We start from the raw sequence: 14,914 nt of genomic DNA, 5'->3' as shown, positions 1-14,914 counted from the left end.
TCTTTAAAGCCAATGCTTTAAAATTGCTTTGGTGCAATAAAAAAAAGGTTGATCCTGATGTTTTTGCTCTCTCTTTCTCTCTCTCTGTCTTCTCACGGGAAAAAGATGTCCCCCTCCTATTACCTTGGAAACTGCCCCCCGGAACCTTTGTTTCGGCAGAGCGGAACCTACTTTTCGCGGCACCCGGGGCAGCACGGGATCCATTGGGAGTAGCAACAGAGGGGGCGGGGAGACCCCGTTGCTACGAGACCCTCGGGAAGGAGCTGGACCCGGCGGCTTCCGTTCCTGCCGGAAAGTCTTCCCCGGCGACCCGGAGCCGCGTCTTCAGTTCCGCCCGCGGAGCGCAGCCAGGTCGGGGATGGTGCTGAGCCGCTTCGGCCGGCTGGAAACGGAGCGGGCGACGGCGGTGCTGCGGAGGCTTCTTCGGGCCGGGGGCTGGGCCAGGTCCGGCTGCGAGCGGAGCGGGTCCCCCGCGGGCGCCTGCGGGGGAAATGGAGGGAGGCGGCCGGCGGGATGACCCTCTGCGGCCAGCGGGTCCCTGCGGGCTGGGTGGGAATGGGCAGCCTTCCCCAGGGGAAGGGACTACAACTCCCAGAAGGCGCGCCGCCTCGGAAGGCTGCTCGCCCTCCCACCAGGCGGGCCTCCTGTCACGCCTCCTTCCTTCCCTCTTAGGTCCAGGGCGATGAGGAACTGGGGGGTCATCGGTGGGGTGGCCGCCGTCTTGGCCGCCGGACTCTACGTCCTCTGGGGCCCCATGGCGGAGAGGAGGCGGCGCAGGAAAGGTGAGCACGAGGGGTGCCCACCTGGGATGGCACCCGCAACCTCTGGGGTCTTCCTCTGGGACTTTGCCCAGTTAGGGATTGAAGTGGCTGCAGGGCAGCATCCGAGCTCCAGCGAGTCTCTTCTGTTGGGATAAGAAGGGAAGCAGGTTGAGCTCCACAAGGCTAACCCCGTCATGTTTTTTCTCTGCAACAGGGCTGGTGCCTGGGCTGCTCAATCTGGGCAACACGTGCTTCATGAACTCCCTTCTCCAAGGGCTGTCGGCCTGTCCGTCTCTCATTCAGTGGCTGGAAGGATTCGCAGGTCAGGACTCGGCTGGCCAAAGCAAGAAGGCCGGCCAGCGGTCCCTCTCGCTGACCTTGCTTCGATTGCTGAAAGGTAGGGATCCCTTTTGCAAGACCTCCAGGGTGTGTGTGTGTGGTGTGGTGTTTTTCTGAAGTCCCGTGTTTTAACCTTTGACTCCTTGTTCTGTTCATTGGATCACCTAGCAAACAAGAGGCAGCGCCTTTTATGATAACAAAGGAGGAAGGGGCGATGTAGTGGTGGAACACAGTTCTAGAAATGATGCTGTGAATATTGGCATGGCGAGGGGACACGTTTCATCAGAAATTTTTGTAGAAAACAAAATGCAAATTCTGCCATTTGACAATGTTAGGGCAGGCAAGTGTATTCTGACAGCGTTGGTGACAGGATTTCCCACTCTGTAGACTTTTCCAAAGCACATGAATGTAAAGCTTTTTTTTTTAAGAATCAGAGGCTCCAGGACTGGGAGGGAAATAAGTTTGCTTTTCTGAGAGTGTCCACATTAACTCTTCGGGCCGTTTATTGCTTTCAGCTTTATCCTGCCAAGTGGCAACGGAGGACGACCTCCTGGATGCAAGCTGCTTGTTGGAGGTTTTAAGGCTGTACCGCTGGCAGATCTCTTCTTTTGAAGAACAGGTAGTGACCGGAAAGAAGTAAGGCTTCTCGGTATCCACACGTTGATGGTCTGGTCTGTGGTGTTGGGCATATTAAAAACAGGAGCAAGAATTGTCTCCTCCCTGTTCATTGCAGTCACCTTTCCTGCTGCTGTTGACCTGGCATTTTAAACTCCCCTCTCATTTTCTCCTTTGCCAGGACGCTCACGAACTGTTCCATGTTCTTACTTCTTCACTGGAAGAAGAGCGAGACGGTCAGAGCCAGATTCCACATTTATTTGATGTGCATTCACTGGAGGTGAGTGAAAGAATAGCTGAGGTGCACAACTAGAATTACAACAGAAACCAAAATACAGTTTAGGCCAGTCACCTGTCCTCTCCCTGCCTGGGAGTTTGCCATCTTGAACGTTTGGGGATTTATTTTTCAGTAGCCTACATAGGGGCTGGGCAGAGATGCATTTTATCTTTCTTTAGTGTTTAAATCTCCCAAGACAAGTGATTCCAACAATGAAAAGTCTTGATATTTCTGGCTTATTTTCATAGGACACTGTATTTGTTTTTCCTACCTAGGAGCCGGAAATACCTCAAGAACAAATATGCTGCCGTACAAAAGGTAAAAAAAAAAGCTTTAACAGGGTTGGCAGCCTGATTTACACAACCCATCATGGCAAATGGAGTTGTGGTATTTTGTAGGTCCGCTTTATCCTGTGCCGAATCGCTGGAAAAGGCAGCATCCTTTCCATGGGAGACTGACCAGTCACATGGTTTGCAAGCGCTGCAAGCAACAGGTACGTAAGAAAAAGAAGCACAGCTTTTTGGATCCACTGTGTAGAAATGTGTGATCTTCTGGGATCCACCAGAATGGAGGAGTTGCCGTGAAACTGTCCAACGTGGGCAACGGAGGGGCTTCCCCATCCTTGCCTGTCTGCTGGGAGGCGGGAAGATGTTCTGGTGGAATCCAGGGCTCTTTTCTCTTCCAGAGTCCCCTCAGATACGATACCTTTGACAGCCTTTCCTTGAGCATCCCGGCCACCGTGTGGGTAAGTCCGTTTCCTTGGAGGCTCACAGCGATGCTTTGCGAATCTCCCGGGCTCCTGACCTTTGCTTGACTTCGTCCCGTTGTCCATAGGGCCATCCCTTGACGCTGGACCACTGTCTTCGCCACTTCATCTCCTCCGAGTCGGTCAAGGGTGTCGTGTGTGACAACTGTACCAAAGTAGGTTGTGTGGCGGTGATCTGTATTTCACACACCAATTTGCACACAGGTGTAAAAGTCTTTGTGTCTTTGTGAGTCGTGTCATGGACTCACCAGACCCCCTTGGAAATTCTTTGCTTTGTCCTCTTCCTCAAGATTCAGGCTGAAGGGACGAAGGGCCTCATAATTATGGAGCACCACAGAACGACTTTTGTTAAGCAGCTGAAGTTAGGAAAGGTAAGAATTGGGGGGTGGGTGGGATTGTCGTGGGTTTACTTGGAGGGGCAAAGGACCCTCTCCTTCTCTTGCTGCAGTTTGTATATGACAAACTCTGCAGAGGAAATACTCTCTTCTCTGCCCCGCTCCATGTCAGCAAACGTTAGAAGATGTGGAGAATGCTAATGAGGGGTAGGATTTCCTGCGGCAGATCGAGAAGACTCGGGTTCAGGTCCTTTGTGAAGAGTGAAGCTCTCGTTTGTCCCTGAGAGGCTAGCTTTCCCAACTCAAGTTGGTTTTCCTTTGTGAGGGGTTTCCTTCCACCTGTAGCTTCCAGAGGACAAACTAGTGTCACAGGCTGACTTCTTAAGCCACTGAGAAATTTGACACCGTTTCTGTGTGGGCCCAAGAATGTCGCAAGAGCCAGCCAGGGGTTCCCCTTTGGGAGAACTTTGGGCTTGTCTTTCAGCTACATTGGAAGATGGGAATGCCTTGTCCTGCCACCCACAGCCCCTTTTCCCTCTCGGCCTTCTAGCTCCCTCAGTGTCTCTGCATCCACCTGCAACGGTTGAGTTGGTCCAGCCAGGGCCTGCCCTTGAAGCGGAACGAGCACGTGCAGTTCAGCGAGTTCCTCATCATGGACCTGTACAAGCAGCACTTCCCCGCCCATAAGCCCAGCCCCAGGGAGGGTCTGCGGGTAGAGCCAAAGCCCGGGCAAGGTAGGAACTCGAGACGAGCCCTGCCTGCTCCCCTATATTGGGAGCCCCCAGGCATCAAGAATCTGCTTCTTCGTTTGTTTGTACCAGGCGGGGAACAAGCAGGGAACAGCAAAGCCGTTCTCAGCAATGGCACCTGCAGCACTCCGTGGCTGCCTCCCTCCATCGGCTTCCCTTACATGGCTGTTCCCGGCTGTGGGTAAGTGACTTCCTCAGGGACCAGAGCAGCCTGCAACATACTATTTGTCTGCATCTTCCATGGGCTGCTGAGTCCGTCTATGGAACACGTGGGTATTGGTTGAGCCTTTGGGTGAAATCCCGCCCCGCCAGAACAGTTCTGGAGGCAGCTGCGGCTGCTGTGCCAAGGTTGCAGGCCGCTGTAGAAAGAGGCACATGGCGCTTGCTTCCCTTCTGAGGTCAAAGCCTAAGAGGGGAGGATGGTTGTGGGATGAGCCTCTGCCTCTCTTTTCCCTCCGGTAGTTCCCCCATCTACGTGTACCGCTTAATGGCCGTTGTGGTCCACCATGGGGACATGCACTCAGGGCACTTTGTGACCTTCCGCCGTTCTCCATCGTCTTCCCGGACTCCGCCGTCTGCCGGCAGCCAGTGGCTCTGGGTTTCCGATGACGTGGTGCGCAAGAGCAGCTTGCAAGAGGTCCTGGCTTCCAGCGCCTACTTGCTCTTTTACGAGCGCATCTGCTCCAGGCTGCAGCCTCCCACCCGAGAACTCCAAGCCAAGGAATGACGGAGGAGAGCAGGCCGTGCACGGAGTAGTTGCTGCTCTTCTCTGGGGCAGGAACACACCGTGGGGTTTTCGCCGTGGACACCCCTGGATGCAGGGGGTGCCTCTCGACAGGAGCCGGCCCAAAGATGCTCCTGTGATTTTCATCTGTACGAGAAAAACCTCCATGTGCTCCGCAATACTTTCCGTTCCAGGAATTTCAAGTAGAGACCTCTTAGGATCTTCTCCCTTCGCTTCCTTCGTGGTGATTGATTTACTGCCAGTCTTTTCACAACATTTCACGTCCGTAGCAGATTCAGTCAGACAACAACCTACCACGTCCAGAGGGAAAGGTGGGAAGTCTTTTTAAGTGCCTTGACCGTATGTTCGCTAGCAACAGGAGGGCCACTGAGGTGTGGCTGGTGCTCTGGGATTCCAGTGGGGCCGAGGAAGGCCTGCCTTTCTGACCCGGGCCTGAAGCTGCTTCCCGGAACGCAAGGTGGTATCTTTGTACTGATGAGTCTGTTGTAATTACATCAGATTTCTTGCCAGGCTCTCCTTCCGCAAAAGGAGGAGCCCTCTTTCCTATACCTTGCTAACTCTGCCACCAGAATTTGCTGATTTAAAATATTTTGTACATGATAAAATTGCTGCTAAGATTCCAAATGTATTTGGACCCAGCATCTGTCTTTGTGCGTGCGAGAGAAATCCTTTTCTCACCTTCCTGTGTCGGCTTCTGTGGAATCAAAGCCAGGTGATGAATATCCCATCGACTTAACTTCCGTGTCCTATTAAAGTCGTCAGCCCAACACCGATGACAAAGACAGAGCTTTTCTCCCAGAGGAAACAAATGATCACTTTTTCTTTATTTCAGGGTATTTAAAAAGACACAAAACAGTAGTTTGTGGACCTCAGGCATGCCGTTGCAGTCGCCTCAGGTTTGCTCAAATGGAAAGGAGTGGGTAGGACAAGGCATAAATAAGCCCTGGGAAGACTCAGGCCCCTCCTTAGCTCCAAGCTGTGGGATTCCCTGGGCAGAAACAGGCCTGCATTGGTAGAGACACTTTACTCGAATTAAGACAGTGATGCCTCCCTGCTTACAGAAGCACCATGAATCTTGACCAGCTCCTTAAGCAGCAAGCAGATTGAACATGCACTGAGCCAGAGTTGCTATTTGTGCAGCACACTCCCCCACCCCCCACCCCATAATTAACCAAAGTCTGGTTTATTCAGTTAACCGAATTTTCTCATTGTGCCACAGGCCAGGTTCACACAGCCCTTCAGGATAAAGTGTAACTGGCTGGTTAGGGAGGCAAAACCAGAGCCACCTTGGTTAGAGACCCCAGGGGCTGCATCAGGTTGTGCAAACAGAGGCCGTGATTACAAAAGCCCAGTTTTGTGTCCAGATAGGTTTCAAGAAAAGGGAGCTGTAAACCCAGGCCACAGCCTGTGAGATATGGGGGGGGGGGGCTTCAGACACCCAAAAGGGAAAGGGTGGAAAGATGCTTCTCTCCCCCCCCCTCCGGGCACCCCTTCCCCCGCTTCTGGGAGCTAAAGAGTCCTGACTTTCCGAAAGGTCAGATTGATTCTGGGTGCCAGCACTTTCTTGCGGCTGGGCAGGCTGTGGTACCAGTGGTGGTTGGTGGGGAAGTTCATCATTAGCAGACTGCCGTGATCCAACTGCAACTTGACCGGTGCGATTCGTCGGGAGGGGTTTTTGCCTCGAGAAGCCGCGTGGCGGAAGATGAAGTCCCTGCGGGCACCGAAGGACAAGGAGGCAATGGGGCTGCGGGGGACCAGCTCCCTTTCGTCATCCCTGTGCTCTCCCATGTGGTCGTGCCCATCTTTGTACCTGCAGAGGCACAAGGAAGATCCTGTCTGCCGGGAAGTGCAGTGTGGCAGCTGGAGGCACCCCCAAATTCCATGTTCCAGGAAGAAAAGGGCGTCAGGCCGATGGTGCTTCCTGCTGTCTGAAACGCCCTGGGGGAATTTACCTGTTTATCAAAACGAAGTTGAAGGTGTGCCCGGTGACCAGCTGGACGCGGTCCCTGAGGCGATTCAGAACTGGAATCCAGGGCTTGGGGGAAAAGGTGACACCAGAGTACGTGTAGGTGAGCCCAACATCCCCGTAGGTCACCTGCTTCCTGGGGATGTCGTGCCACTTCCCGAAAACGTGCAGCCTGGTGAATTCACCTGTTTGGGGGAGAAAAAACAAAGCAGAATTCCTGATCCTGCCACAAAGAACGACTAGCATTCATTTAGACCAGGGGTGTCCAAACTTGGGAACTTTTTAAAGACTTGTTGGCTGGGGAATTCTGGGAGTTGAAGTCCACAAGTCTTAAAAGTTCTCAAGTTAGGAACACCCCTGAGTTAGATGTTAAATTCCAGAGTCCGTAATGGAGAGGTGGCTCCTTCAGCCCCCTTCCAAGCCAAGGGCAAGGAGGAGAGCAGGGATTATTTCCAGTTGCCCCCTTTCCCCCCCCCCCAAGACCTTAGAGCCGAGGTGGCACAGTGGTTAGAGTGCAGTACTGCAGGCTACTTCAGCTGACTGCAGTTCGGCGGTTCAAATCTCACCGGCTCAAAGGTTGACTCAGCCTTCCATCCTTCCGAGGTGGGTAAAATGAGGACCCGGATTGATGTTGGGGGTGATATGCTGACTCTGTAAACCGCTTAGAGAGGGCTGAAAGCCCTATGAAGCGGTAGATAAGTCTAACTGCTATTGCTACCTATAAAATACCAGCCAGCTGCAGGGAGCTGCATTCACCTTCAAAGTACTCCACTTCCTTTTCCAGCTGCTGGAAGATTTGATACGCTTCGGCTTTGCCATAGAGGGTGGCATAGTCACAGCTGAGCCCCTCTGCCCGGATTTTCTTCCACGACATCCCTGGCAGGGGGGTCATCTCCTTCGGGCTGCCTTGCTGGGCAGAGCCTTCCTCCTCTTCCTCCTCCTCCTCCTCCTCGGTGGCCCTGGGCCCTGGGCCTTTCTCCGGGGCGGGTCCAGGAACTGCTGGGATGAGGAATTTCTCCATCAGGAGGAGGACTGAGCGGGAGGAAAGTGGCAGGCAGGCTCTGGCCGCTTCCTCTGGGGCCCCTTGGCAGCAGAAGGGCCCCGGGGCTTCACCTAAAGCAAAGGGGAAACGCCAACCAGCAGCTTCTGCACCTGCCAGGCCAAAAAACACGTGAGGAAACCAGCAATAATGGCGAATAATCCCCCCCCCCTCACCCATCAGTCCCTCAAAGCCTCTCAGGCTGGGCCAGAAGGGGAAGCCTTGCGCTCCCCAGGTGCCACTTTCCCCTTCATTCAGAGGGGGAGACGGGCAGGTGACAAAGCACGGCGCGCAGGGGCGCTTTCCTTCCTCCCGGGCCGCTCGCCACAAGGAGCCGGTTGCAGCAGCGGCGGCGGCGGCGGCGCCCACCTGAGAGCCCGCTCCCTGGCCCGGGGGGGAGTGCCCAGGGCGCATGCGCGAACCCCGACGACAGTTTGCTCGCAGGGGGGGGGTTCTACCCGGCCACAGCAGCGCGCACGCGCGAATTTAACGGGAGGGAGGGAGGGAGGGGGTGGGCGTTCCTTGGTGGCCAGGGTTTTCCCGCCAATTTTTCCGCGGGAGATTCCACCGCTCTTACGCCGCCGCCGCCGCCGCCGCTCCCGACCTGCAGCGCCCCGTTGCCCCGGAGAGCAGTGCCACCATGATCGGGCAGAAGTCCTTGCTCTCCTTTTTCACGCCGGAGCCCGGCAAGAAGAGGACGCGCTCTCCGGAGTCAGCCGCGGCAGCAACTGAGGTACTTTTTTCGGTAGTAGTGGTGGTGGTGGTGGTGGGCGGAGGCGTTTATTATGAAGAGTTTTATTAATTTAACAATGTTTAAATGTTCAGTTGACTTCATGCTTAATGAATAAAAAATAATAATAATGTCATTAATTGTTAATCGAAGCGGGGCGTCTTTTTAGCTACCACGTTTCTGCTATAGTGAAGGCAAAAGTTGCTGTCTGAGGTACCGGCCAATCAGAAGGCTCTCAGTGGGAGGGCCGGCTTACGGTCACGTGACCCGGCGAACAACCAGAACCCACCCTTTAGGGAGGGGCGGGTCTTGGTTCGAAATGGTCCCGATTGATCTTAAGGGGTAAACCCCGCCTCCTCTACCCGCAATCCAATTAGAGGTCTGGGCGGGCCACGGGGGAAAAAAAAAAGCAACAATGGACGTAGACCAATAGGAAGGCGAGGGGGCGGTGTCTTCAGGCTAATGAGCTCGGGCGGGATGCTGCGTTTGTTTTTCCCGCGAAATGCGCACGTGTTTCCCCGGACGGGAAGCGTCGGAGAGGCGGCTGCGGTTGCTTCGCCTCTATGGCAGCGGCCTTGGGAGTTTGGTTTTCTCCCCGCTGCCGCTTTCCTGCTTCCCTTTCCCCCCCACCCCCGCTCATGACCCGCTTCTTTTCCCTCTTGCAGGCCGCCAAAAGGTCGAAGATTAATGGCTGCTCCCTGCGATCTCCCCCGCTCAGCCCGGAACTGGTGGAGCGCATCCGCAAAAACAAAGAGGCGGCGCTACAGAAGCTCGCAGCCCGTACCGCCAGCTCCATTCCTGCGGAGCTGGGGCAGAGCTGGAGAGTCTCCCTGGCCGGAGAGTTCGCCAAGCCGTATTTCGCTCAGGTGGGCAGGAAGCCAGGACTTTTTGTATTTGTATTTGTATACAAATATTTGGGGGGACTCAGGGCGGCTCACAGTTCGAAAAGGGGGGGGGGGAGACAGACAATTTCTAACATGAAGACAATACAACATATTAAAAAGAAAACACAACAGTCACACAATTCGAGTGGGGTTAGAATCTTAACTCCAGGCTAGCCGGGATAGCCAGATCTTTAGAGCTGCACGGAAGGACTGGAGGGTGGTGAAAGGATCAGGGTTTTTTCTGTTGGTGTGGTTCCCCCACCCTTTCTTTTAGATCTTAGTCCGGCTAATTGAAGAGAAGGAGTGCTTGGTAATTATTGAGCATTGTCGGGGTGAAATTTAGCCTGTTCCTGCTGATAACAAGGTTAGACAAATGCTTTTACCTCAGCAGTCCATCCTCAAAGACTACCACTCCCATGGGCCAGGTGCTTTTTTTATGTTTCAAAAGCTTTATTTTCTTTTAAAACAAACATTTCATCATTCCTCAATCAGTGAGACATCGGAGTACAATTTTTTGTGTGTCAAAATAGTTCTAGTTCAGTGTTTTTCAACCACTGTGCCGCGGCACACTAGTGTGCCGTGACATAGTGTAAGGTGTGCCGTGGGAAAAACACTTTATATATAGTCAATAGAGGCACAGAGTTAAATTTTTTTAACATTTTCTAATGGTGGTGTGCCTCGTGATTTTTTTTCATGAAAAAAGTGTGCCTTTGCACAAAAAAGGTTGAAAAACACTGTATCTAGTTTACCACCAAATTCTTGTCTAGCCTAATGTATACCCCTCCCTCCACCCTTCCCCCCCAACCCCCCTCCTCCTTCCCCCTCCCCACTTCCCAGAACCCGTACACGGTATGGATTTTTAACAAAAATCTATTGAGAAAAAAGAAATAAAGAAATTAATGACATTCTACATTGATCTTAGCTTCTTCTTGCTGAGCTAACTTTAAACAATTTAAATCATTTCTGATCTTAAGCAGAGGCTAACTGGAGTTTCTTGGTCCCGTATTTGTTTTGTATATAGTCGATCCATTTTTTCTAGTCTCGTTTATATCTCTCATTTGAGTGATCTTTAAGATATGGGGTCAGGTGCTTTTTAAAGCAGTTGGCTTGTCGACCTTTTTAAAATGACGTTGAACGTTTCAAGAGTCATGTTTCGATAACGTCTGAGAGGACTGCTTGGATGCGGCACAGAAATTCATCTCCTGGAAGCCACAATCTGCCCAGCAGAATCTGTGATGAGAGTACTGGGCGACATCAGGGCAAAGGCTATTTCTGTGCCCGTTACGGAATGTGATATCTCCTTAGTTGAGAGACCGCCTGCTGCCAATTACCTCCCACAGACCCATTAGATCTCACAGGGTCGGCCTCCTCCGGGTGACATCTACCAGCCAATGCCATCTGGCTACTACCCGGGGGAGGGCCTTCTCTGTGGCAGCTCCGGCCCTCTGGAACGAACTCCCCGCAGGGATTCGGACCCTCACCTCTCTCCAGGCCTTCCGAAAAGCCGTCAAAACCTGGCTGTGCCGGCAGGCCTGGGGGTGATGAGTTCCCCTCCCCTCTCGACTTGTGTGGTTGCGTGATTCTTGCTTATTTTAATTATCTGTATTCTGTTCTATGTTCCCCTTTTTGAGTTGTTTGCCGCCCTGAGTCCTTCCCGGAGAAGGGCGGCATACAAATAATAAAATTCAATTCAATTAGTTATGTCCTTTAATTGAGGTCTAAATAAATTCCCCTCCCCCTTTATACAGCTGATGACATTCGTCGCTGAGGAACGCAAGCGCTGTACAGTTTATCCCCCCCAGCATCAGGTCTTCACTTGGACGCAGCTGTGTGACATCCGCAATGTGAGTCAACCTGTTATAATTAGTCTGCGTTTATCATCTCGTTCCTTTAGGAATGGGTGGTGTTATCTTTGAGGGTTTAGCTGTTGGCTGAGTTCACACGACACAGGCAGTCCCTGGGTGGGTTTTTTAGTCATCCCTATTTAAGCCGAGGTGGCGCAGTGGTTAAATGCAGCACTGCAGGCCACTTCAGCTGACTGCAGTTCAGCAGTTCGGCTGTTCAAATCTCACCGGCTCAGGGTTGACTCAGCCTTCCATCCTTCCAAGGTGGGTAAAATGAGGACCCGGATTGTTGTTGGGAGCGATATGCTGACTCTGTAAACCGCTTAGAGAGGGCTGTAAAGCACCATGAAGCGGTATATAAGTCGAACTGCTATTGCTATTGCAATCTATCTATCTATCTATCTATCTATCTATCTATCTATCTCTATATGTCTGTCTGTCTGTCTATCTGTCTGTCTATCTATCTATCTATCGGATTGTTGGGGGCGATATGCTGACTCTGTAAACCGCTTAGAGAGGGCTGAAAGCCCTATGAAGCGGTATATAAGTCTAACTGCTATTGCTATCTATCTATCTATCTATCTATCTATCTATCTATCTATCTATCTATCTATCTATCTATCTATCTCTATATGTCTGTCTATCTATCTATCTATCTATCTATCTATCTATCTATCTATCTATCTATCTATCGGATTGTTGGGGGAGATATGCTGACTCTGTAAACCGCTTAGAGAGGGCTGTAAAGCACCATGAAGCGGTATATAAGTCTAACTGCTATTGCTATTAAGCAAATCCTGCCTGAATGCAGTGCTTGGATCCAGGCACTTTGCCTGTCTCCCTGACCAGTCCTTGAGTTCTATATGTAATGGCATTTGCTGCTTTTTATAATACCACTAAGAAAGCAAAGAATTGACTCTTCAAGTAGAAGCATAAATCTAGACAAAAAATGGTTTGAGAGCGGGAATAACAGATGTGGAGTGTTTAAATGTTTTCTGCTCTTGCTTTCAGGTGAAAGTTGTCATTCTGGGCCAAGATCCCTATCACGGGCCCAATCAGGCTCATGGGCTCTGCTTCAGCGTCCAGAGACCGGTTCCCCCTCCACCCAGGTAAGGTTCAGCTCTGGCCAAGTGGTTCTGTTAGGATCAGGGGTGCCGTGCTGTTTTATAGCATTCTTTGGAACAGCTGACCGCTGCGTCTATATTGTGTGAAAACATGCTTGTTTTTCTTTATAGCCTGGAGAACATTTACAAAGAGCTTGCTGCGGATATAGAAGGCTTTTCTCATCCTGGCCATGGAGATTTGACTGGATGGGCTAAACAAGGTGACCCAGTGCCATTCTTTTCCCAATTGCTTTCATGCGTTTGGTTGTGCTGCATTCGTGCTTCAGTTGCTAGAGTTACCCAGCCTTTCTGACCCATCCGAAAACTGAAGGTCACACCTTTGGCGATCATCCAGACTGGTTGATGTGTCTCCTCTAAATATATACTTTAATTACTGTTTTTATCCTCTCACAATCACGTTTCTCATCAAGCAAAATAACTGCAATCTTTCAAACCAGGCTTGTAACAAAACCTATCATAGTGAGCAAAATAAATGTAATTATTGTATTAATAGCAATAGCAGTTATATACCGCTTCATAGGGCTTCCAGCCCTCTCTAAGAGGTTTACAGAGTCAGCATATCGCCCCCAACAACAATCCGGGTCCTCATTTCACCCACCTCGGAAGGATGGAAGGCTGAGTCAACCCTGAGCCAGTGAGATTTGAACCGCCGAATAACCGCCTGCAGATAACAGTCAGCTGAAGTGGCCTGCAGTATAGCACTCTAACCACTGCGCCACCTCGGCTCTTAGGGGACTATAATATTCCTATATATAATATAAGAAAATAGTTCTAGGTCCAACCTTCTGTCCCGTCAACCTGGATAGGCATATAAAGTATCATTGATTATCCAGCTGGGAGCAAAAACAACTTTATTCCCGCCTTCCTACTAACGGCATCATGTTGCTGTTTTTTACAATCCAGGTGTGCTGCTGCTTAATGCTGTGCTCACCGTCCGAGCTCATCAAGCCAATTCCCACAGAGAGAGGGGCTGGGAGTCATTCACGGACGCCGTGGTCTCCTGGCTGAACGAGAACCTGGATGGTCTGGTCTTCATGCTGTGGGGAGCTTATGCTCAGAAGAAAGGCAGCTCCATTGACAGGGTAGGTGGCTTTTAACATCAGCACTGCTCTGCATGCTACTTTAAAAGGGGATTTAAGTGAGCGATCACACTTGTGATGCCATAATGCTGTTTGCTTGCAGTAAATGATGAATCTAACCATGCTTTGCGCCTTACCATGATGGGGGGAGCTCACACAGCTTGCCTACCAAGCGAGGATTAAAATAAACGAAACTTTTGCACGGTGGATGAATCTAACCAATGAAACGATTCCTTTTTAAAAAACCGATCCACGTTCTAACTCACTAGAAGTAGAAATTGCGGCCTGCTTATAGCATCTCTCTGCTTAATTCTGGACAATCCGGGATACTTCGGGCTGCGCTAACTTCTTAATCTATGCCTTTCAATCCCGCCGGTTCTTCCAGCGCGTGGGGCTGGGAAGTCTTAACGCCTCTGGCTTCTTGCAGAAACGGCACCACGTCCTGCAGACAGCGCATCCCTCGCCCCTCTCGGTGCACAGGGGTTTCTTTGGCTGTAAGCATTTCTCCAAAACGAACGAACTCCTGAAGAAATCCGGGAAGCAGCTGATCGACTGGAAGGCCCTGTGAGGATCCTGCAACTCCCCCGAGACCACATTTTTTTTTGTCCCTATCAAGCTGGAGAGCCTTTGCGGAAATGTTCTTGGACGGGTTCCTTTGAAGCTGATCTAAACAGTATTCTTTTCACTTTTAATTCAGGGGTAGCCTGAGCTAAGGTGTCTGCTCAAAGTATATATATATATATATTTAATTTTGGAGCAAACGGAGATTAGCCAAGAAGCACTGCCCTGTTTTTCTTCGAGTTCTTCATCACTGCCAATAACTTTGTGCCAATCTGTTATTTGGAATAACGACCCCGGGGGTTTTTTTGTTCTTCCTTCCTCTTTCCTATGCTTCTCGGAGGAAAATGGAAATATTGACCGACAACAAAGGTGCCTTTTTTTGTTCCGCCTCTGCTGAAGAATTCATTCAGCAAGCTGCTTATTTCATCCAACCCTTGGTGCCTTATCTAATTACCCCAACTTGTCCTTTTTGTTTTTAAATCTGCCAACGACTGAAGACTTTCAGGAGGTTGCTATGAGAAATAACTTTTTAGTATTTTGACTTGCAGGAAGTGGACCAACAGTTTGAAAGTATTCCACTTTTGGGACCAGGTTTTTTTTTTAAAAAGTGTTGCCAGAATTCTGTGGGAGATGTTACTTAAGTAGTACCGAAAGGAGAGCTGCAGTTGGCCAAAAATTACAGGCCGAAAGTTTCCTAGGAAGCCAGTTTGTGTTCAGACGAGGGCTGATAGGGTGCAGCCAGCCCTCCATCCTGTGCAGAAAGAGAGCCGGTTCTGGCGCCATCCTCAGGGACCTCCCTTCTGCCAAACTCAGGTGCCTTCTCGGTGCTTCCCTAGCCCAGGTGCGCCAGGGGCCAAGCGTCTCGGTTACAGGTTATTCCTACAGGTGCTGAACTCCATCCACTTCCGTGAGAAGAAGCGTTTGCGTTCCGTAGTCTTCTATGCAAATTGCATACGGAGACCTTCCAGCTGGTATTATTTTATAATACCAATTTTAAGACAGTCCTTAAAAAAGAAAAAAAAAACCCGAAATCTTTCCTGTAACACTACGTTGACTTGTTCCAAGGTTTTCAAATAAATTGTTCTGGTGTTTACTTGAAA

The 14,914-nt window shown here is 50.9% G+C and overlaps 3 protein-coding genes across 3 annotated transcripts; 2 read left to right on the top strand and 1 right to left on the bottom strand.

Moving 5' to 3' along the window:
- The first annotated feature begins 315 nt into the window (after positions 1 to 315).
- USP30 (ubiquitin specific peptidase 30) lies at positions 316 to 5,215 on the top strand. Its single transcript, XM_014069118.2, has 13 exons — positions 316 to 444; positions 673 to 782; positions 976 to 1,158; positions 1,616 to 1,719; positions 1,897 to 1,995; positions 2,268 to 2,310; positions 2,391 to 2,485; positions 2,678 to 2,737; positions 2,827 to 2,913; positions 3,049 to 3,129; positions 3,644 to 3,827; positions 3,915 to 4,023; positions 4,305 to 5,215. Exons 1-13 carry the CDS (start codon positions 359 to 361, stop codon positions 4,567 to 4,569), a joined length of 1,506 nt encoding a protein of 501 aa, XP_013924593.2. The 5' UTR covers positions 316 to 358; the 3' UTR covers positions 4,570 to 5,215.
- Positions 5,216 to 6,080: 865 nt separating this feature from the next.
- ALKBH2 (alkB homolog 2, alpha-ketoglutarate dependent dioxygenase) lies at positions 6,081 to 7,966 on the bottom strand. Its single transcript, XM_087705435.1, has 3 exons — positions 7,310 to 7,966; positions 6,540 to 6,738; positions 6,081 to 6,397 (listed from the first exon to the last, which is right to left on the bottom strand). The coding sequence occupies exons 1-3, from the start codon at positions 7,770 to 7,772 to the stop codon at positions 6,097 to 6,099; spliced, it is 963 nt and encodes a 320-aa protein (XP_087561561.1). The 5' UTR covers positions 7,773 to 7,966; the 3' UTR covers positions 6,081 to 6,096.
- Positions 7,967 to 8,837: 871 nt separating this feature from the next.
- Positions 8,838 to 14,914, top strand: UNG (uracil DNA glycosylase). Its single transcript, XM_087705434.1, has 6 exons — positions 8,838 to 9,188; positions 10,955 to 11,050; positions 12,062 to 12,159; positions 12,286 to 12,374; positions 13,078 to 13,256; positions 13,681 to 14,914. Exons 1-6 carry the CDS (start codon positions 8,886 to 8,888, stop codon positions 13,819 to 13,821), a joined length of 906 nt encoding a protein of 301 aa, XP_087561560.1. The 5' UTR covers positions 8,838 to 8,885; the 3' UTR covers positions 13,822 to 14,914.

This window comes from Thamnophis sirtalis, unplaced genomic scaffold (genome assembly GCF_051295495.1).
Source record: "Thamnophis sirtalis isolate CommonGarterSnake01/CBP01778 unplaced genomic scaffold, rThaSir2_p1.2 scaffold_2, whole genome shotgun sequence".
NCBI lineage: Eukaryota > Metazoa > Chordata > Lepidosauria > Squamata > Natricidae > Thamnophis > Thamnophis sirtalis.
The sequence above is the reverse complement of the archived record's forward strand: the minus strand, read 5'-3'. Positions and strand labels throughout refer to the sequence as shown.

Excerpts from the sequence above, each read along its gene's own strand:
- ALKBH2 (XM_087705435.1), bottom strand. The coding sequence starts at position 7,772 with ATGGGTGAGGGGGGGGGGATTATTCGCCATTATTGCTGGTTTCCTCAC. Across the intron at positions 6,739-7,309 it reads GGAAGTGGAGTACTTTGAAG|GTGAATTCACCAGGCTGCAC; the intron begins GTGAATGCAGCT and ends TCCCCCAAACAG. Across the intron at positions 6,398-6,539 it reads AACTTCGTTTTGATAAACAG|GTACAAAGATGGGCACGACC; the intron begins GTAAATTCCCCC and ends GTGCCTCTGCAG.
- UNG (XM_087705434.1), top strand. The coding sequence starts at position 8,886 with ATGGCAGCGGCCTTGGGAGTTTGGTTTTCTCCCCGCTGCCGCTTTCCT. Across the intron at positions 12,375-13,077 it reads GACTGGATGGGCTAAACAAG|GTGTGCTGCTGCTTAATGCT; the intron begins GTGACCCAGTGC and ends TTTACAATCCAG. Across the intron at positions 13,257-13,680 it reads AAGGCAGCTCCATTGACAGG|AAACGGCACCACGTCCTGCA; the intron begins GTAGGTGGCTTT and ends GGCTTCTTGCAG.
- USP30 (XM_014069118.2), top strand. The coding sequence starts at position 359 with ATGGTGCTGAGCCGCTTCGGCCGGCTGGAAACGGAGCGGGCGACGGCG. Across the intron at positions 2,311-2,390 it reads AATATGCTGCCGTACAAAAG|GTCCGCTTTATCCTGTGCCG; the intron begins GTAAAAAAAAAA and ends GGTATTTTGTAG. Across the intron at positions 2,914-3,048 it reads TGTGTGACAACTGTACCAAA|ATTCAGGCTGAAGGGACGAA; the intron begins GTAGGTTGTGTG and ends CTCTTCCTCAAG.